At 41.5% G+C, this 23,142-nt stretch overlaps 1 protein-coding gene across 2 annotated transcripts in view; it reads left to right on the forward strand.

Annotated features, from left to right (window-relative positions):
* DACH2 (dachshund family transcription factor 2) overlaps positions 1-9,646 on the forward strand; it is a 415,832-nt gene extending 406,186 nt beyond the window's left edge. For both annotated transcript variants that reach the window (XM_027839863.1, XM_027839873.1), the window contains one exon: positions 8,831-9,646. In XM_027839863.1, coding sequence (XP_027695664.1) covers positions 8,831-8,868 — 38 coding nt within the window. In that variant the 3' untranslated portion in view covers positions 8,869-9,646. The remainder of the gene's footprint in view (positions 1-8,830) is intronic.
* Positions 9,647-23,142: the final 13,496 nt, after the last annotated feature.

The following is a 23,142-nucleotide window of genomic DNA, read 5'->3' on the forward strand; positions in this document are numbered from 1 at the left end:
ATATATATGTGTGTGTGTGTGTGTGTGTGTATGTATGTGTGTGTGTATATATGTATATATATACACACACACATATATATACACACAACACACACATATATGTCTATACATGTATATGTGTATACACATAGACACAAATGTGTATATATGACATTTAAGATTTTCCAAGTGCTTCACAAAATATTTCAAGTCATCTTCACAACAACCTTGAGAAGTAGATGAGAAGTCAAGTGGCTTACCCAGAGACCAGTTGCATGAGGGCTCTCTCTACCATGTCCTGCTGCCTCTAATAAAGAATTCCTCAAGATACTTTCACTCCCTATCTCCTAGGGCCACTGTGACGACCAAATTAGGTAGTTGCCAAAAGCCCTTTGTAAACAGAAAGTGCTTCTATAAACGTGGAGGCTATCAATATTTTACAAGGTATGCCCTATACAGAACTCAAAATAACTACTTCAGCACCCTGGATAGTAGGTGAAGGGAACATCCAGGGAAAGAGAAAAAGAGTCAAAAAGGAACTCTGCAGCGATGACTGTGATGATAACAGTACAAACAAACTGTTGGGGCACCTGTAACTCTTGATGCACATGTTAACCAAAGCAGAAGCTTTCTTGCAGCTAGGTGATACAGTGGATAGAGCACTGGGCCTATAGAGTCAGGAAGACCCATGTTCAAATCTGTCCACAGACACTTACTAGCTGCGTGACCCTGGGCAAATTATTTCACCTCTGTTTGCCTTGGTTCCCTCAACTATAAAATAGGGATCATAATAGCACCTACCTCCCAAGGTTGTTGTGAAGGTCAAATGAGATAATATTTATAAAGTGTTTCATTAGCACAGTGCCTGGCACATAGTAGGTGCTATATAAATGTTTATTCCCTTACTCTTTGGAAAAGGATACCATGCCAAAGAATAAACAACACACTTAACACTTCAAAAGAAACCTTATCTAGTTTGCTCCTGGGGCTGTTCCAAGAATGACTCCTAGCCCACAGTGAACCAGCAACAAAGCCATTAGTAAGCCTCACAACTGTCAGGGCCAAATCTAGAAGAATAAACCAGTATGGCTGTAGAAAAATTAATATCGGGATTTTATATTAAATTACATCTTCACGAAAGCTCAAAGGCCTGTCTTGTTGACAAACAAAGAGCAGGAGCTAGCTTGCAGTCACTCCTCTGTGTGGAAAGGGAGTGCTGTCCTGAGGGGTAGGGACAGCGATTCACAAAGGACCCAATGCTGGGCAAAGCTCAAGCCCTCTACTGTACACTATGGGGGAAGCCCCCTTTGGGAGCTTTGGGAGCAGCTTGCTTATTAAGCCTAGTCATGGATTTCACTGGAGGCTGTAAAGTGGGAGAACAAGCACTAGGGGCTCATAAGCATATTTTAGTGGTAGGGCATCGTATCATTTATGCTATTTTTCTATTGTCATTATTGCCCCTCGAGAATGAGATTATGCTTGAAACTACTGTCAGTCTACAGTTTTGCTCACCTTAGTCTCATTTCCGTTTTAATAGAATGAAACATACATAAATGAATATTTGATTAAGGAATAACCCTACTCAAAGAATTCATTTGTTATACACAGATTTATTCAAGTAGTGAGGCTGTAATATAGCAAAAGGCTTTAAAAATGAGGACCTGGCTCGTAGCTAAATGCGCTGACTAGATAGGAGGTAGTCTCTGTTTGCTGTTTGGAAATGTGGTGGTTCTCTGTGTAGCCAGAGCCCTGATACTGAAAGGCTGGCTACTCCCTGGCATGAGCAGGATGCTGTAGGAGGGGCCTACCTGTCTAGTGACATAATTATTTGGAACCAAATACGGAACTCTCCGTCATCATACTACAGAAAGCAATCTTGCTTGCTCAGATCATGTCAGTAGGTAAAAGGAAATGTTATCCTTGCTTGAGACTCCGATTCTAATGACTTTAGAGAGGCTGCGCTTTGCATATAACTTTCTAGAGCTGAGCAGTGTACTGTAGGGGGAAAGAGTACTACCTCTACTCTGGACTCCTGAAGGCTCAGTTTCATCATCTAGAAAATAATGTGGTTGAATTCAGTGATCTTTAAGGTCCCTGTTTATTCTAAATCCTATCATCATCTCAGAGCCTCAAACACCTCCTAAGTAGAATGAGAATAATACCTGAACCACATTTCTCACAGGGGTGTGGTAAATAAGCAAAGCACTTTGTAAACGCTAACACACCAGAGCCATGAAATACAATTTAGCACGTGTGTTATGACAAGAGGTTTAAAGCTTCTGGGTTGAACCATACTTGGGTCTTTCTTTGACCCATTACCACTGAAGCAAATCATTTCATCCTTCATGCTAGGACTTCCAGATCTTTGCCAAGAGAGCAATACCATTGTAAGAAGGTCATTGCTTTGGCAATGGCAGTGGTTGGGGGGAGGTGCAGGGAAGGATGGGGATAGGGAAAAAAATAGTAGATATAGGCTTAGTAGCCTCATTTATTGTTCTCTAAGCTGGCCTCAGCTACCAGACTAAAATCAGTTCAATGTAACAAACTGTAAGCTAGGCACTAGGAACAAAATTAAACAGCCTTTGTCCTTTAGCTATGGTGAGGAAGGATATAGCACATACACAGGCAAGGAAAGACATGTGTACAAAGTAATTTCAAGGAGGGCAGGAAAGTGAAAAGAACGTGATTTTCACAAAGGCCCAGAGATGGAAGATGGGAAGATCATGTATCATCACAGTTATCAAGCCAGCTTGCTTAAACAACAAAAAAAAGCCTCAAACAGTTATGTGAAGGAGATAACATCAAATATGTAATATAAAATAATTGGAAAGGTGGGAGACAGACATGGAAGGCTTTGGGGGTAAAATGCAATCTCTTTAGCCTGATATAAAAGAGTGTTGCGGAATTTTCTAAGTGTGACAAAGGGGTGATATTGAGAGACCTGTGCTTTAAGGAATATCAGTTTGGCAGCTGTATGGAGGATGGATTAGAGAGAAGAAAGACGGAAGGCTTGAACCAGGGTGGAAACTATGTGAGTGGAGTAAGTCAGTTGTGTATGAGATGTTGGTGAGATTTGATGGACCAGACTTAATGAAAGGATTGGGGCAGGGCCAGGGCACAGGAAGGTCAAGGGGGAGAAGATGGACAAGATCAGATCACTTCATGGCTCAGAGGCACCATTCACTTTCTGCTTTGTGCTGACCACAGGCTGAGACAGGAAGTCTTGCACCATTACAGTACTGATTTTTAACTGGCTCTTTCAAAGACTAACTTCCCCAACTAAGGGGCCTGACTCTCAGCAATGTTTAATCCATAACACCACTTTTCTGTGGGCCCTAGAATTAGGTTCCAATGTATGAAGAGTCCACCATCTCATACAAAGGACATGTTCGGGCCTGATCGTTAGGCTTCTGTGGTAGCCCACGCATTGTCTCTCCCCAAGTGACCATCCCCCTTTTAATTAATTCCAATCAAAATGACACCCTGGGCTTTCCACCACTGGATTGAAGTTCTGATCTCATGGAGGCATTTGGCTTCTGGAGTTTACCAAAGGCAGAAAGAGGCCAGATTACAAATAGTTGACATGCTAGAAGCAATTAGGGAGGTGTGGGGTGTGGGGAACCATCTCTCCTCTAGGTGTTATCACTGAAATCAAGCAAGTTTAGAAAGATGGCATGGTGGAGAAGGGTAGGAAATAGAAAGAATGAGGTTCCATTTAGGAAGTGAATAAATATACGAGGCGTCAACTCGTGTCTCACAAGAAAATCAGTCCCCTTTTATGACCTCTTCATGAATTGTAAATGAAGGAATATCATAGATATATGTATATCTGTTTATGTATATATATATATATCTTTTATATATGTGTATCTATATAATATTACATGTTGTATAATGAAAATAGTGAATGATGATGAAAATAGTAGCTCACAATTACATAATGCTGTAAGATTAGCAAAGCACTTTCGTACATTCTTTGATCTCATCTCAAGATCATTGTGAAGTAAGTGCTATGATGTTCCCTATTTTAATGATGGGGAAACTGAGGCTCAGAGAGGTTCAGTGACTTGTCAGAGGCCACCCAGCCTAGAAGTGACAGAGACACAGGATTTAAAGTCAGTTCTCAAGTCCCTGCTGTTGTTTTTCTGTAGAAAGATGTAAGCAAGGAGTACTTCAACATGTCATCCACTTCTATAATAGAGAAAATATTAGGTTTCTGGAAAATTTAATTTTCCTTAGTTGAGCCTCAGAAACATGCTATTTGAGCCAGAGCTTTGCTAGGAGGTGGTTCCACTGCTCAGGCAAGGCCTCTGAAGGGCTTCTGTCCTAGGCATTAGCTCAGGATGAATTCTCGCCTTCTTAACACATGCATTTCCATCTCCCATCTCTGTGTACCTTGGACAGACATGCTTCATTAACGAGCTTATTTGCTTCTAAAAACAAAGCACTCCTCTGGGGCAGAGGTGGCATTTGGACAGCAGGCTCTCTCCAGAGATGGTGCATTGTCAAGCCTTCTCTATAGAAGGATGTGGTGCAGGGAACAGGGTGGGAGAGAGAATTTGCAATGAAAACACCTGGAGGACCTTGAACAAGCCTCTTTCCCTGTCTGGGCCTCCATTTCCTCTTCTCAAATGATGGGGTTGGACTGGATGGCCTTGTAAGTCCCTTTCAGCTCTGAAGCTCTGACCTTGTGATTGAGAGGAAGGCTCATCCCAGGATTCATACGCTCTTTGGGCCCCTTCTTATGACCTTGCCTCTTTCCCCACTGTATCTTGGCCTATTCCTCCATCTGACCTTATCTTCCCAGTGCTGGTGGGCTACTGAAGGCAAGTCTTAGGTTCCTGTCATGTGGGGCTACTCGGTATGTATCCTGTAAAGGGAACACAGAGGGGGCACACTGATTGCCTACCCATACTAAAAGCAGCGCGGCCAAAGGTCAGTACAATGCTCATGGAGGAACAGGGGAAGTTCTTTTTTTGAAAAGAAAACAAGCCAAACCATAACCCCCTTTATCAAGTAAACCCCCCCCCCCATTTGCTATCAAAAAGGCCTAAAGTCATAAAATCTGTCCTTCAGAAGTCCCCAAGTGGGAGTTCTTGCTCACAGGATCCCATGCTCTGGAGAGGCCTCCTCCCTTATTCTCCGTGATCTTAATTCTTGTTTACATCCAGAATGCACATTAGATCATCTCTGTTTGGAGCTCAAGTATAAACCCTCTGAAAAACATGAAACATTCAATTCCTAATTAGCTGTTTCCTGTTCCTAATGAAGTGAGCATGCTGGCTTTGGATTAAAATTCAGCTACTGCTCTCCTCTGTTTATGGTTCCAGATGTTTTTGTTTTATCTAGGAGTTTACTTTGACAGCTACTACTAAATGATAAATCACTCATATTAGAGCTGAGATGCATTTTGAAATTGAAATGTGGCAAACTTGGAGATTGCTCCAAGGATCAGTGTCAGTCAGCAGGTCAATATTGGGTTCTGGCCTTCAGAGGAGTCAGTATTGGCATATGTAAAGCAGGAATGGGAGATCTGTCAACATTAGACAGCATCCTCCACACTAATCACCTCTCGCTGCTATCCCCCAGATTGGGAGTAAAGTGTGTAACATGATGAATTCTCAATCCATTGTACTTGGCCCAGCAGAGTGGATGCACATTTGTACCATCTCCCTCTTTGCTGAACAGTTGTTCTCCTTTGGTTTCAGTCCACAACACATTTATCAAGTATCTGTGTGCCAGTCACTGTGCTAAGTACTGGGGAGGCCTCAAGAAGCTTGCATTTATTTCTGATTAGCCTTTTAAATAGGCACCTTTTCCAAAGAGTGCAAGTCCACTATTGGTCTCTTCAACTATGAACAGTAGAATGGGCATGGTACCTTTTCTACTTCCTGAAGGGCAAAGTAGGGTATACAGACAGGTATCCATTAGGATGGAATGTGGTATTCTCCTTTTGGAAGTTGTTTTGCAAACGCTCGGGGACTTGTGGTAAATGGGTATAGTGTGTTAGATACGTGTACCTTTACTACATGGGACCAATTTCAGAACTGGTAAAATTCCCATCTGTCACAATGGCCCCTGAAGAGTGGGCCCTTGAAACTTAGGCCATGGGGGGGCTCAAGCCATTGTCTAATGAATCCATGAAGCAGTTAAACAAGCAAACTCCCAAGGCGCACCAGTTTCAAAAACGTGGGCCCTGTTTCATTCACCCTTTGTCCTGGAAAAAAGCAAGTCATTCTCCCTTCCCCAAATCCCAGTGAGGGAGGACATAGAGTGAGAGGAGGTGGACAAGTTTCTAATAATTTAGTTTGGCCTTACATACAACCACAGTCAGTAGCATTTTTCATTGGAAGAGAACTCAGTAGCCATCCAGTCTAACCCCATGCAAAAAAGAGCCCCTGCCCTACAATTTAACTAATAAATGCATAGAAAGGAATCGAGGTAGCCCATTCCATGGAGGCAGGGGCAGGGCAGCTCTAAGTGTTAGGGAATTAACCTCCATTTTTTTTCTTTGCACCTTTTCTCTGTGACTCCTAGTTCTGCCCTCTAGGGCTAATCCCTTTCTCCACATACACAGCAGTCCTCACAGTAAGTACTTGAATACATACTCTGCTCCCAGTGCCCCCTAGCCCATCCCTCATCTTCTCTTCACCAGCCTAGACGTGCCCAGTCCCTTCAACTCATCTTCACATGACATAGACTCATTGCCCTGGTTCCTCTTCAGCTTACTTGTGTCCTTCCTGAATATGAATGTCCCAGTAGGATCTGATGCGGGCAGAGTACAGAGGAACTATCACCTCCTTATTCTGGAAAGCTGAGGCTCTCTTAAGATAGCCCAAGACAGTATTAGCTTTGGGGCGTTACTGTATCAAACTACTGATTCACACTGAGCTTACGGTCTTCTGAAGTCCCCAAATCTGTTTCAGGCATACTGCGATAATCACTACGTCTCCCCCTCATTGTACTCGTAAAACTGATTTTCCAGCCCAAGTATAAGAATTTACATTTATTTATCCACATTAATTTCATTGTATAATATTCAGCTCAATGCCCTGGCTAATATGGTTCACTCGGAACACCCTCTTTTCTCTAATCTTGGTACAAAGATTTTTGTTTGTTTTTGGAGTATCCAGGATTCTCTGGCTTTAGGAAAGGACCCAGGAAACAAGGTAGGACAATGGGAGGGATACTGGCCTTGCAGCCAGAGGATCTCAGTTCAGATCCCTGTTCATGTGCCACTGGGCCTCAGGGCAGGGGGGGCTTCACCTTTGTCCAAGTTTCAACACGTATAAAAGGGGAGGGGAGTTTGCTGACCTGACCTCCAGTGCCTCTTCTAGCTCTAAATCTATAATCTGAATAGTAATAGTTTGCCCTGTGAAGACCCAAAGTCATCATTATAGGATTGTTTACACAAAGGGAAGGGTATCCTTTCCCCTCTTCCCCAGGGTAAGCTCTGATCAAAGGTAATAACATTTGCAAAATTGACACATAGGTATACATTAGGCTTTGGCCCATGTAGAGCACATCGCTGACCCACCTCTGTCAGACATTCCCCTTGGGTACTTTTTCTAAAGGTGATGATGGATTTCTATAGATTTAGCCACATCTGGTTACTTGGTGCCCCTTGAAACCAAAGGTCCTTTGTTAGACAACTGGCTAGCACGCACATGCAGAACATGTCATTGGAACAGAGAAAAACTAACTAGTGCATGCACTTCACCCCATCAAGGACACATTCTAACAGAGTGAACCCCAAAATTTAAGGCCACCAAAAATCACGTGTCTTAAGGCCCCAGCTGAAGTCCAAGTGCCTGTTGTTCAGTACACGAGACAGTAACTGGTCAGTGACAATAACAGCATAAGGGTGGGGAGGGTCACCACTAATGTATGAGCTCTAGACCTTGTCCCCAGTGGCCTTGCAATATAAAATCTCTTTTTGTTGAATCCATGTAATTTCCTTTAGGAATAAGGGCTTAATAGACTAAAATCGTAAGTCGTCAAATCATCGTGAAGCTTCTTCTACAAAAGGGATCCACATGAAACACCAGTTCTTCCCTTTTGCCAGGGATTAGGGCTGTAGACTTCAGAGGAAGGAAGGACAGGTTCGAGTCACCATTTCCATGCCTAAACACTAACCAATGAGACTCTCGTCCCATTTCCTTAAGAAAAGTGTTAATCAAAGAAATGGATGAATAAGAATCTCTCTCTTAAAATAAAAATGTAGTGTTTTTAAAAGGACATCAGATGGCAGCCAGGGAGCTGGAGGAAATTTGGAGAACCATCTGGCTTACTCTCATAACTTTTAGGAGACGAGCCCATACATAATGCATAGGGTGAAAGGGGAAAAGTAACAAAAATTTATTTTATTCAGCACCTATTTATCTGCTGAGCACTCTGCTAAGTACCTTGCAAATAGTACCTCATTTGACCTTCACACCAACTTTGCAAAATAAGTGCTATTATTATACAGTTGAAAAACTGAAATAAAGGCAAATGACTTGCCCAGGGTCCCACAGCTAGCAAGTATCTGAGGTTGGATCTGAACTCAGATCTTCCAGACTCCAGGCCCAGTGCTCTCTCCACTGTGCCACCTCGCTGAAGGTGCCTCTGCCTGTGCCCAGGTTAACCAGTGGATATGTGATCAGTATTTCAAGTGCTTCTTCTTCCATGCATATTGACATAGCCTCAGAGTTCATTTTCAGTGAACACTGGATTACATAAATGAAAAAAAAAAAAAAGGTGGTAAGCTCTCACTGGGCCCTGTTATGGAACATTCCCTCTAAGATATGGTGACTTCTTTTTCAAATTGCCTAACTCCTTTCTTTTTTCCATGTTGTTTTTCCTCTTTCAGAGAGCCAGGTGTACATCAAGCCTCCCGTCATGTACTGAAGGAAATTTCTATTAAAAAGTATATCCATACCCATGCCATCCATTATCTGAAGCTATCTAGTTCATTGAGTTGTTACCTTTGATGCCTTCAGTGCTATGTGAAGAACAGAAATTGTAGCATGAAACTTGAAGACGTTGGCTGCATTGAATACCGCAACATCAAAAGCTTTTGTAAGCCGCTCACGCCAAACCAAGCCTGTTGCAATTGATCATTTGTAGACCCCCCCCCCAGAAGTTTTAGTCTTTTTAAGTACATATGTGATTTATTCCTTCCAAGAGAACTAACCTTTTATTTGCCCCCCTTAAGGAGGTAGCTCTTACTGTCTAGCAGTGGCACAACCCTATTAATCGGCCCTAATGGTCCCCGCTGGCTTTACCTATGTGCAAATCCTAACTCCAGTTTAGCACCAAAACTATTCATCCTTGAGCTGTTTCAATTGTGTTTATAAATTAAGCTTTGTTTACTGAAGCAGATATTCCATATATACTACATTTTGCAGAGAAATGTGTGTACGTTTTAAAAAAAAGGCATAAAAATGCCCTTTCAATTTGATGAATGATGCGAATAATGTGTGAGCTTAACCCTAACCAGCTGAAGTCCTATGGTTATAATTAATTGATGCTTTATATGCTCAGTTCAGCTTGGCTTTTGGTCTTTTCCAGTGAAAACATGAATATGCAGTAGAGTGTTAGATCCTAGAAACTTTTACGTATGGTTTCTCTGTTGTACCATATTAAGTTAAAGTACCCCTTCTTTGTTAAGATGTTCTCGCTTAAAATGCAGTATTAAAAAAATCTTTCATTGACTTTAGAATCTGAGTGTCACTTACTCCATTTGTTCGACACCGGCCCCTGGGGCACAAAGACCCAAACAAAGCAGTCATTGCCCTCAAAGGGCTTACATTCTAATCTAACATGGGAGACACCATGAACACAGATATATACATGCCGGGATGTGCTGGTAAATATTTAACAGCCAGCTCTCTAAAAAACCCAAAATAAAACAAATGCGTATACAACATACTTTGAAGGTTAAGCTATATTGTTAACCTTTTATCCATCATTTTAAGTCTAACAAACAATCAACAATACAATAAATCGAACCTTGATTTGTACCCTTTGCCAATTTCCAAGGTGTAAAGGTTCACAAAGAAAATTTAACAATCAATCAGCTCTTATGAGTCAGTTTGAGCTGGCTCCAACACCCCCACATGTGTCCACGTGTCAGTGCCCTGCATAGATCACAATCTGCCTTAAACTTAGTAGCTATGTCTTAGAGATCTACTAGAGGTAAAGTGATTTATTTACCTAGGCTCACCTGGCTGGTGACTGTCAAAGGAGAGATTTTAATAGGGGTCTTCTCACTCTAACTATTATACCACCCACCCAGCTGCCTCACTATGCCAATGTGTATAGTGCAAGGAAAACTAAAAAGGGAAAGTGATTCTTACCCTGCTTGTCAAGGGTCTAAGCCAACTTGGGTCAGTGCTCTATGGAGCAGAATTAGAGTTATAATTGCTGCCTGGTGGTCACCCCACCTCTGCTGCATGAATACTTCCTGGTGATTCCACAACAAGGCAAACCATTCCATCTTCCTGAAGCTCAAATGAACAGCCTTCCGCAAAGATGATCAATATCAACTCAACAGAGGACCCCCTCATTGGAGTGCTACAGAATAACCCCACTCTGTCTTCCACTTGCTAGAGGGAAAATACCCCAACCTAACGCCTCCAATCCTTTCATAGTTCAATGTGAATCTCCCCTCTAATAACTAATGTCAACAAGAAGGGAAATGATAGAATGTTGCGATCTTAAAATGTTTACTGGAGATGCATGCTAAACACATTACTATACGGGATGACCCAGAAATCTTAGCACAGTTTTAAGGTTTAATAGTATAAAACCACACTAAGACTTTGGGGACACTTGGTGTTTCAAAGCTTTCATTCTAAGTGATTCCTTCCTTCAAACGAATGAATGAATGAATGAATGAATGAAAGAGTGAATGCATGAATGTTTTTTTTTTCGTTTGTTTTGGCAATGGGGTCAAGTGACTTGCCCAGGGTCACACAGCTAGTAAGTGTTATGTGTCTGAGGCCGGATTTGAACTCAGGTCCTCATGAATCCAGGGCCGGTGCTCTATCCACTGCACCACCTAGCTGCCCCTTGAATGCATGAATGAAAAGAGCACTGGGCACAGAAGGAAGGACACAAGCTGGTCCCTCCCCTCGAGGAACTCGTATCCTTATGGGGAAGATGACACATATAGAAGGTTTTAGCTGTAAGTCAGATGATGAGGAGGTCCAGTGGTTCTCTGGACTCGGGAGCTAAACAGCATTTTTCAATCTATTTGAAGATGAGTTCCTTTGTGGTTAAAAAAAGATACATATAGATTCAATTCCTATCTTTTCAGTGTCATTTCTATTGCTAAAAAACCTAGCTGTTTCTAACCTCCAAGCACATGAGAACACCCAGTGTTGCCCAGAATTTACTTTTTCGGGCAGTTCTGTCAGGGACCTTGGGACATGCACCCCCACTGGTGGAAACCCCAGGGCACGGAGAGTGATTCTGGGTAGGAACAAGAAGGGCAGGGCAGGCTAAAGAAAACTCACTTGGAGTGCATCCACTGCAGGAGGCAGGAGAACAAAATACACCATTTGTCAGTTTCCTGCCTTTACTGTTGCTAACAAGGTAATAAGCTCATTCATGTCTAAGCTGTTGAAGGAGTTTAAACACTGACAGTATTGTCTAACTTCTCGTGCCCTGGAGGAAAGCCCCAGTTGCCCCACCTCAGTTATAAGTCTGTGACTTTTCAGTCGATGTACATCTACATAGTTTGTTTTAATAATTAAAGGTATGACACATCCATAAATTTTCTGGTAAAAATATAAGTTGCATAGCCTACAAAGCATAAAAGTCTTGCTTTTCCCATTTTTGTGAGGAATAGTATGGCCTTGATCCTCTACGTTATGTGGCCACGTGAATAAAAGGAAAACTTTTCCACCGAGCTAGAGAAAAGCATTAAAAAAAATTATGCTGCTATCAATAAAACACAAGTGTTTAATGAGTGCCCACTATGAATAACCTTTGCTCTCAGAGAGCTTACAATTTACTTGAGAGGACATGACACACATTTAAAAAATCAAAGCATAATAAAACACATTGTATATTCAAGAGGCAACAGTGATGGCTGCAACTGTAATTTTCATAGGGAGACAGAGCGCTTAAATAAGAGCTAAAGAGCGAGCTAGAGAAAGTTTCATAGAAAAAGATTTTTGCTGAGCTTTAAAGAAAAAGTACAATTTGAGGAAAGGGCATGGAAGGAATGTAAAAGCATCTCAGGCAGTAGAAATAATATGAGAAAAGACAAAGGTGAGAATAGGCATAGCTCATGTAAGGAACAGTGAGAAAGAAGTTCCATCATGGATGCATGGCTCCACGTTGGGCGTGGTGTAGGAAATGAAAGTTGAATAATAGAAGTTTTTGCCCCCATCAATTTCATGACCACTTGGAATTGAGAGTGCCTTCACACATGGTTTTGTAAGTCAACAAGCATTTACTAAGTCCCTACTACATGCCAGGCATGATACACTGAGATGATACAGAAAGGCAAAATGATTGCCTGTCCTCAAGGGGCAAAGTCTATTGGGGGAGACAACATGCAAATAATTATGAACAAACAAGATTTGCACAGGGTAATTTAGAGGTAATCTCAGAGGGAAGGCACTAACATTAAGGAGGACTGGGAAAAGCATCTCACAGAAAACTGTCGTTTCAGCCGAGACCTGAAGGAGGCCAGGGAAGTCAGGAGGCAAAGACAAGGAGGGAGAGCATTCCAGGCATGGGGGACAGTTAAAGTGCCTGGAATCAGAAGGTATAAGGTCTTGGGTGAGGAACAGCAATGAGGCCTGTTTTACTGTATTGTAGAAATGTGGGTGGAGGGAGGGGAGTCAAGTCTAAGATGACTAGTAAGGTTGGAAGGGCCCATGTTACAATGGGTTTTCCAAGCCAAACAGAGGATTTTAAATTTGATCCAGGAGGTAACAGCAAGCCACTGGACTTTAATACGTAGGGGTGCCATGTGGTCAGACCTAAGACTTCAGAAGACTACATTGGTAGTTGAGTGGAGGACGGAATGGAGTGGGGAGAGACTTCAGGAAGACAGACCAATCAGAAGGCTCATCCAAATACGAGGTGATGAAGAACCTGCACCTCGGCGGCAGCAGCAGTGTCAGAGAAAAGAAAGGGGTGTATATGAGACGGGACCTAGCAACTGGCCATGGGGGTGGGAAGGCAAGGATGAGGCATAGCTTGTAAACCTGCATGACTGGAAGTGATTCCATTGACAGGAAGAGGAAGAGTTTGGGGGGAAAGATAATGAGTTCAGTTTTAGTTTAGTTTGAGACTATGTAATAGTCTCAATTTTGGAGACACAAGAATGGAAATTAGGAAATGAGTTAGGGCTGGATAAATAGATATGAGAATAATCTGCATGGAGGTGATGGATCACCAAGTAAAACAGTATAGAAGGAGAAGAGGAGCCAGGGCAGAGTCTTAGCAAGCACAACCTGGAAAAAGACAGGGCAAAGGAAAAGTAGTGATCAGATAATAAGAGGAGAACCAGGAGAGAGAAGAGAGTATCCAGGGGAAGATGGTTGTTAATAGCATCAAAGGCTGTAGAGAGGTCAAGGCCGGTTCAATATGAGAAATAACTATAAACATTATTGGCCATACTAATACCAAAGAACAACAAAAATCATATGACTTTATCACTAGATGTAGAAAAAGCTTTTGACAGGATATAACACCCATTCCTGTTAGAAACACTAGCAGCACTGGAATAAATGGAACTTTCTAAAACCAAGTTAGTGTCATCTCTAGTGGAGATAAGCCCGCGGCCTTTCTAATGAGATCAGGAGGAAGCACGGATGTCCATGATCACTATTACTATTCGATACATGGCTAGAAATGCTAGCTGGAGCAGTAAGACAAGAGACAGAAGAAGCATATACAATGAGGAAACGAAACTATTGTTTTTTGTGCATATGATATACTTAGAGAACCCTTCAGTTTCAACTAAAAAGCTAACAAATAATAACTTCAGCAGAGCTGTAAGATATAACATAAACCCACACAAATCATCTTTATTTCTGTATATTACCAAAAAAAAATTCAGCAAGGAGAGATAGAAAGAAAAACTCTATTTAAAATAACTGCAGATGGTATAAAATACTTGGGGAATCTCCATGCCAAGACATATATAGGAATCATAGGAACAAAAGTACAAGTACAAAACACTCTACACAAATAAAGACAGAGTTTAATAATTGGAGAAATATTCAATGCTTAGCCAATATAATAAAAATGACAATACTATCTAAATTAACTTATTCAGTACCATAAGAATCAAACTACCAAAAGATTACTTTGTAGAGCTAGAAAAAATAATAACAAAATTTATCTGGAGGAACAAAAGGCCAAGAATGTCAAGGGAATTAACGGGGGAAAAAGTGAGAAGGAAGGGGGCCTGGCAGTACTGATCTCAAACTACATTATAAAGCTGTAATCAGCGAAACAATTTACTACTGGGTAAGAAAAAAAAAGAGAGGCGCAGCTAGGTAGTGCCACTGTGGAGAGAGCACTGGGCTTGGAATTCAGAAGACTTCTCTTCCTGAATTCAAATCTCACCTCAGACACCTACTAGCTGGGTGACCTTAGCTAGGCAAGTTACTTAACCCTGTCTGCCTCAGTTCCTCATCTGTAAAAATAAGCTGGAGAAGGACATGGCAAATCACGCCAGTATCTTTGCCAAGAACTAACCCCCCCCCCCCCGCAAGGGTCACAAAGAGTCAGACACGATTGAGTTGACAACAACAACAACAAAAAGAAAAAAAGAGAGGTTGATCAACGTCACACAATTAGGTACTGATAAAGAGAAGCCAATGAACACAGTAACCTAGTGTTTGATAAACTCAAAGATCCCAGCTAGTGGGACAAACTTCTTAGTTGACAAAAACTGTTGGGAAAAGTGTAAAATAGTCTGGCAGAAACTACATATAGACTTTTATCTCACATTAGATACCAAGGCAAGGTCCAAACGTGTGTATGATTTAAACCTAAAAGGTAACATAAACAAATTAAAGGAGCATGGAAGAATTTACCTGTCAGGTCTATGGATGGGGGAAGAGTTCATGAGTAAGCAAGAGACAGCAAGGTACACAGAATACAAAATGGACAATTTTGATTGAAGTTAAAAAGGTTTTGCACAAAAAATCAATGCAGCTAAAATTAGAATAGAAGCAGGAAATGGGGGGGGAGATTTTTTTTGCTGCAAGTTTCTCTGATAAAGATCTCATTTCTAAGATGTATAGGAAACCAAGTCAAATTGATTAGAAGAACCATTCCCCAGTTAGTAGCTGGCCAAAGGATATGAAGAGGCAGTTTTCAGAGGAAATTCAAGCTAACAGTAGCGATATGCAAAAATGTTTTAAATTACTAAAAATTAGAGAAATGCAAATTAAAACAACTCTGAGGTCCCCCTTCACATATATTAGATTGATGACGTTAATAAGGAAAATGACAGATGCTAGAGGGGCTGTGGGGAAACAGGTACATTAATGTCCTGTCAGTAAAGCTGTCAACTGGCCATTTTTGAAAGCAATTTGCAACTATGCCTATGAAAATAGTAAACTGTGCATACCCTTTGACCCCGCAACACCATGACTAGGCCTATACCTAAAAGAGAAGAGAGAAAGAGGAAAAATACTCATTTTTACAAAAATATCTATAGTGGCTCTTTTTGTGGAAACTGGGGGGTACCAATCAGGCAGCTAGGTGGCACAGTGGATAGAGCACTGGGCCTGGAGTCAGGAAGACCTGAGTTCAAATCTGGCCTCACATACTTACTAGCTGTGGGACCCTGGAAAAGTCACTTCACCCTGTTTCAGTTTCCTCATCTGTAAAATGCACTAGAGAAAGAAATGGCAAACCACTCCAGAATCTTTGCCAAAATAATCCCAAATGGGGTCATCAAGAGTTGGACATAACTGAACAACAGTAACACCCATCAGGGAGTGGAAGAACAAGTTATGGTATAGGTATGTGATGAAATACTAATGTGCTATAGGAAATTATGAAGGGGATAGTTTCAGATAAAAAAACTTAGTAAGACTTGTATGAACTAAAGTGAAGTGAGCAGAATCAGGGGAATAATTTATATATTAACAACAATGACAAGCTAGTAAGAATCCAGTCTTTGACAAAAACTACTTGGAAAACTGGAAAGCAGTCTGATGGAAATTAGGTTGAGACTAACAGCTGCTGTCATCTACCAAGATAAACTCCAAATAGATACATGATTTAGATATAAAAGGTCACATAATAAAATAAATTTGAGGAGCAAGGAAGGCATTGCCTTTAGGACCTAGAAGAGAAAAGAGTTTATGATCATACAAGGAATAAAAAAGATCACAGAAGGTAAAATATTAAATGTTGATTATCAAAATTTTTTTAAAAAGCTTCTGCACAAATAAAACCATGCAGTTAAAATGAGAAGAGGAACAGTTAACTGGGGAAAATATTTGGAACAAGCCACCTTGATAAAGGTCTCATTTCCAAGATATATGTGGAACTGATTCAAGAATAAGAGCCATTTCCCAACTGATAAACTGCCAAATTTTATGAATGAGTAGTTTTCAAAAGAAGAAATCCAAGCTATCATTAGGCATAAAAAATGTTCCAAATCACTAGTAATTGGGAAAATTCAAATTAAAACAGTCATTAGATTGACAAAGTTGATGGTAAAAGTAAAAGGATAAATACTGGAGGGGATATAGAGAAATAGGTAAATTAATTCACTGTTGGTAGAGCCCCCGAGTGTTTTAGTCATTCTGGAAAGCAGTTTGAAGCTGTGACCCCAAAGTTACTAAAATACGCTTACCCTTTAACCCAGGAATACCCACCAGGAAGTCTGAACCCCAAAGAGGTCAAAGAAAAAGGAAAAGATCCATATGTACAAAAATATTTATGACAACTTTTTTTGTTGTGGCAAAGCACTAGAAATTAAAGGTATGCCTATTAATAGAGAAATGGCTTAAAATGTGGTATATGAATGCAAAAGAATATTCTTATATTATAAGAAATGATGAAATGGGTAGCTTCAGAGAAAGTTGGGAAGCCTTATATGAACTGATGCAGAGGAAAGTGAGTAGAACCAGATAAACAATTTATAGAACCACAACACTGTAAAGGCAAGCAACTATGAAAGAGTAGAGAACTCGTATCAATGCAGTGACCAACGATGATTGCAGAGCACTGATGATAAAACACACTGTCCAGCTCCTGACAAAGAGAGAAAGGAATCAAGACACAGAATGAAACATACATTTTGGGACATGGCCAATGTGGAAATTGGTTTTGTTTGATTGTGCATATTTGTTACAAAGGGTTTTTTTTTAATTTGGAGAGGGGACCATAGGAGGGAGAGCAGGGCTAAGTACAGGATCCAGTTTTCCAACCCTCAACTCCCCTGCGCACACTCCAAGATCTAGCTCCACTGGCCTCCTTGGTGTCCCTTACGCATGAAACTCCATCTTCCAACTCAATTCCTTTTCACTAACTGTCTCTCTGGATGGAAATGTTCTCTCTCCCACCATCTATGCTTCCTGGCTTTCCTATATGTCTCAGCTAAAATCCCATCTTCTGCAGGAAGCCGTTGCTGGTCCTCTCCATATGCACACCCCCTCCCCGCTACTGCCTTCCCTCCACTACTGCTTCTTATTCACACTGTATTCATCTTGTATGTACGTAATTGTTGGCATACTGTCTCCTCCATTAGACTGTGAGCCCCTTGGGGACAGGGACTACTTTTGCTTTTATTGGTATCTCCAGAACTTAGCACAGTGCCTGGCACATAGTGAGTGTTTAATAAATGTTTGTTGATTGAATACTAAGGCACAGAGGGGTCATGATCACTATAAACATAGGAGGCACTCAAACCAAAGACATCATCAATATGTTTAATCTGCTCTGATATTATAAGATTATAAAAAAGTTAAAAGAAACTGAAAATAATTTAGGACAACACACAGTCTATCAGTTTTCAGAGCCCCTAATAAAGCCAGCTCACCATTTGTGGGAAGTTGTAGGTCACTAAATGCTGTTAAAAATGTGCCGGCCAAGGTTTACACGTTGGGACTTCAGCTCTTCCAAACGTCAATAGTAAGACCACAAGCATTCCAGGGACTGCAGCCTGAAATAAACTACTTTGGCAAGAAGGTTCAGATGCCCTGCTTCTGCCACGTCTAATAATACAGGCAATGCCTGACTTCCGGGTGTCCTGCGTCGGCATCGTCTCCCTTCTGTGTAATCCGACAGAGCATTTTCCGTTGCCGCTCATTGGATATGAAGGACTGGCGTGTGCATCCATGCCTGTGTGTCTTCCGCAGGGGTGGATTAGGAGCAAAAGCCTTTTTGTAATCTTTTCTAGTCTTTCAGGAGGTGAGGGTAGAAGAGACAAAGCAGTCCCCTCACAGAAGAAACCCTCTCACCCAAATGCTTCAGTGCTTTTTCCCAGACCCTCCCTTCTCCCACAATTTCTGTGGTTTTCTCCCTTCAGCTAGGGCTAGTCGCCCTGTAAAAGGGATCATATATTATGAATAAAAACGTATTGCATAATCTAGTCTTTGCTACAAGAAAAGATACAAATCAATACAATGTGGCAACACTGTACTTAAAGAAATATTGTCCCATTTGAAAGTAAGTGAGGTAAAGCTTTGATCTCTGTAGTTCCATCCAATCCCAAATCGTTTTCCCCAAATGAGACTTTCCTTCCTTCGCCTTTCCCTGCTTCTCTTCCCCTTTCCCCCCCTTGCTTCTTCTCCCTTCTCATGATTTTCAGTATAACAATCTTCCGGTGTGGAATTCTCCCTCTACCACTGAAGATTAGCAACTGGAGTCGTAGAGAAGCCCTAAGTGGCCAAGTGCCTTGCCCCGAGTCATGCAGACACTATGTGTCAAAGTGGGGACTTGTCCCATGTCCTCCCTAATCCCAAGGCCAGTAACTCTAGCCACTATATCATGTTGCCCTCTTAGAGGTAGCCCTGCTACGCTATATTACCATATTCCTAGACGCTTTGCTGATGGAGATGTAGCTGCCTAAACTTTTTTTTTTTTTTTTGCTTGACATAATTCATTCCTGGAATGGCAGTGTGACAGAAAGGAGAGAAGACTGTTCTTACAGTTAGGAAGACCTGGGTTTGAATGACAACTCTGCTGGTTGCATCATGACCTTGTGCAAGTTATACAACCTTACAGGTTCACAACCTCAGTGTCCTCCTCAAACGTTTTCATTCACCCCACACATCTAATCATTTGCTAATCTTGTACCTTCTTTCTTCACAATGTCTCTCGTATACATCTCCTTCTCCCCACTCACATGCCATCAGCCTAGTTCACAGTGTTATCGCCTCCAGGCTTCATTATTACAAAAGTCTTCTAGATTGTCTCCCAGCCTCTTCTCTCCTCACTCCACTCCATTCTATACTCAGCCACCAAAGATATTTTCCTAAAGCTTAGATTTGGCCCTCTCACTCCTCCATCAATGAACTCCAGGAGCTCCCTATTACCTGTATGACCAAGTATATGACCAAGTACAAAGTTCTCCGTTTGGCATTTAAGGCTCTTTACAGTCTAGCCCCCTCCTACCTCTTCCATTTTCCCAAGCTTTCCTCTCCTCCAGGCATTCTATGGTTCAGCAATACTGACCTATGTGGTGCTCCTTGCCTGCGGCATTCCATTTTCCATCACATGCTCTTGCACTGGGTGGCCCATGTGCTTGGAATGCTGTCCCTCTTTCCCTGGGCCCCCTGACATCCCAGACTTCTTGCAAAACTCAGCTTAATCTGCAGCTTTTTGCAGAAGGTCTTCCCTGGTCCTCCCATCACTTGAGCTTTCCCCTTGGAGATGACCTTCCATCTACTTCAAATCAGACTTGGACATCACTATTTATTCACATGTTGCCTCTGCCATTAGCATAGAAGCTTCCTGAGGGCAGGGTTGCCTTTCCTCACATCAGCAGTGCCCAGTACAGAGCCTGGAACACAGTAAGCACTTAATAAATGTTTGTCCATTGATTGACTAGAGCCTTAGGCAACTGTCAAAGAATGTACTTGACAACAGTCATTCCATATTCTTTCCACATTAATGGAAGGAGGGGCCCCATTGAGAGTACTTCATACTGATGAAGTCACAGGACATAACCTTCACACATACCTCCCACAAGTGAACTTCTAGAATTCTATTTCAAATTTTCAGCAGACACATAAATTACCTCCTTACGAATTTCAAGTTTCCAACATAATTGTAATGTCCTGGTTGATACTGCTCCTTTAAATAAAATACTCATGAGATAACAGCTGATGTCCTTTAAATATAACTCTTGAGGCAACTTTACAACCTACCTGGAATGTCAGTCCAGGCCCACCTCTGCCATTCATCTTTCTTCAACTGTTTTTTGTTTTTTTTTGTTTTTTTTTTTTGCTTAGGCAGTTGGGGTTAAGTGACTTGCCCAGAGTCACACAGCTAGTACGTGTCAACTGTTTGGTCTGAGGCCGGATTTGAACTCAGGTCCTCCTGACTTCAGGGCTGGTGCTCTATCCACTGCACCACCTAGCTGCCCCATCTTCAACTGTTACTAGGAGGCCTCCAGGCCGATTCTATTATTAACTAATCAGAGGAAGAACTCACTGGGGACACAAAACCCAAATGTTTGTCATCTTTCCTTTCCACAGTCTTTACCCATGTGATAGGTGTGAGATAGAACCATTAGTTACATTACTTGATTTTTCCTCTAATTGTCAGCGATTTGGAACATTTTTTATACAGCTATTGAATATAGCTTGAATATCTTCCTTAGTAAACTGTCTGCTCATATCCTAGTAACCATTTATCATTTGGAGAATGGGAGTCCAGTGATTGTTAAATTCTCTCCCCTTGACCTGTTGTTCAGGTCAGATGTTTTTCATATCGCCTATTTTTCACTTTCTTCTATTTTTTTTAACTCTACTGATTTTGTTTGACTATTTCTCAGTGTCACAGAATCACTGATTTCTATTTGGTCTTTTCTAGTTTGTAGGGAATACATTTCTTGGGTAAGGTTTATCACTTTTTCCTTTAAGTGACTCATCCTCCTTTCAATTCTTTCCTCCAGAGTTTTATTTTATTTCTAACTTTTTGTTTTATTTCTTCTAGGCATTCAAGCAGTCCTTGTGGAAAATCCATTTCCTCCCTTTGAATTTCTTCTCACAGTTGTTATAGAGCTGCTCTCTTCTTCTGGCAGATTTCTAGATCTGCAGTAATCCAGGATACTGGCTGGAATCATCTTTCCAGCCTTAGTTCTTAAATTGGGACCTTGTGCCAGGGTAAGTCTCTGCCACTTGCTAGATTTGAGGGTGGAGTAGTTGGCCCTGTTTAGCCTTGACCTGCCTGGTTTCTTGTAATGACCTCTGCGTCCTAGAGTTAGGCCCATGTGGCCCTTTAAGGTTCAGAGCACTGGATTTTAAGGGTCCTATCTGGTGTCTCAGGACTGAGTGTCGGGAACCTCAGAAACCCTGGGCCTGGGGTAGCGCAGTCTCAGTGCTGTGGCACCACTCTGGCCACTGCCCAATGTTACTTCCCAGGTCTTTCAAAGGCCCCACCTCCAAGGCTTTCTGATAACCCTGGAGCTTTCTGGGGAGAGGCTTCTGCTCTTGCTGCCTTGGATTACAGAGTCTTACAAGCTACACGTATCCCTTGCCCATCTCTGGGAGGGCTGGACAGCTCCCTTCTCTATTGCACTCAGGTGTCTGGCTGACCTCTTATGCAGATCTGGAATGGAAGAAGTCACATTATCAGGATAGTTCCTCAATGGATTTCTTGATCATTTTTGGTCTGATACAAATTATCTGCCTCCATTCAGGCCTCTATCTTGGATGGAAGTAACTCAAATAAATAAATTAGAGGAGAAGAGAAGGAGATATATTTCACAATTACAGTTTGAAGGGAGCTCTTGATCAGAGGATAGAGACAATGTAGATTATATAAAAGTGAAAAAAAATTTATATAAGCCAAATTATTATAGTTTAGAATGAGAAGGGAAAAGTGAAAGAGAAAAAAAATCTTTGCCACAAACTTCTCTGATTCAGGGTTGATATTCAAGATATGTAGGGAATTGACAAGAATACATAAGAACATAATCCAAGAGGCAGCTTGGTGGATGCAGCGGCTAGAGAGTTGAATTCAAAGCCAGGAAAACCTGGATTCAGGTGCTACTTGCGACCCATACAGCTTCTGGGATTCTGAGTGAGTCCCTTAAGCTCTGTGTTCCAGAAAATGTTCTGAGGGAGGAAAGTGATGAATTGCACTGGGAGAGGCAGTTTGCTCTCATGGGAGCTCCCTCCACCAAACAAATCACAAGTCTAGTACTCATCCCAATCCCAAAGAAACAAAACCATTCCTCAATAGATACATGGTCAAAGGCTACGAACAGAAAGTTGTTCAAATGAAAAATCTGAGTCATCAACAAATCAAAAAAACTGTTCTGACTCACTAATAACGAAAACAATGCAAATGAAGACAACTCTGAGATTCTACCTTACACCCATAAGATTGGCAACAATGACAAAAAGGAAAAAAAAAGTGATTAGTGTCTGGAGGGATTGTGAGAGGGCAGGTACACCAATACCCTGTTGGCAGAGCTATGAATCGGTCCACCCATTCTTGAAAGTTAACACCGGAGAGGCTTCAGGAAGACAGGCACGCTAATATAGAGTGGAAATGTGAAGTAGTTCAGCTGTTCTAAAATCCATTTGGAATTACACAAGAAAAATGACAAAACCACACTCTTTGACTCAGAAATCCCACTATTGGGCATATAATCCAAATAAGTCAAATACTGAAACAAAGGTCCAATGCATACTTACACATCCATAACAACACTCTTTGAGGAAGCAAAGAACTGGGAAGAAAGTTTCCACATACTGGGAGAATGTCTTAAAAAAAACTATGGCACACGAATGTAATTCAGAATTATTGTGCACAAAGAAATGATGAATACAAGGTAGTCTGAGAACCATGAAGATTTTTGTATGAACTTATGTAGAGCAGAACGGGTAAACCCAAGACCACAACGTAAATGAAAAGATGACAAAGAGGAGGCTGAAGTCCAAGCAACGAAAACAAAACAACGAAGGATCTGGAGAAGGAACGAGGTGGAGAGACGGCGGAGCACAGACACAG

Source organism: Vombatus ursinus, unplaced genomic scaffold, assembly GCF_900497805.2.
Source record: "Vombatus ursinus unplaced genomic scaffold, bare-nosed wombat genome assembly UNPS02004691.1, whole genome shotgun sequence".
Lineage (NCBI taxonomy): Eukaryota > Metazoa > Chordata > Mammalia > Diprotodontia > Vombatidae > Vombatus > Vombatus ursinus.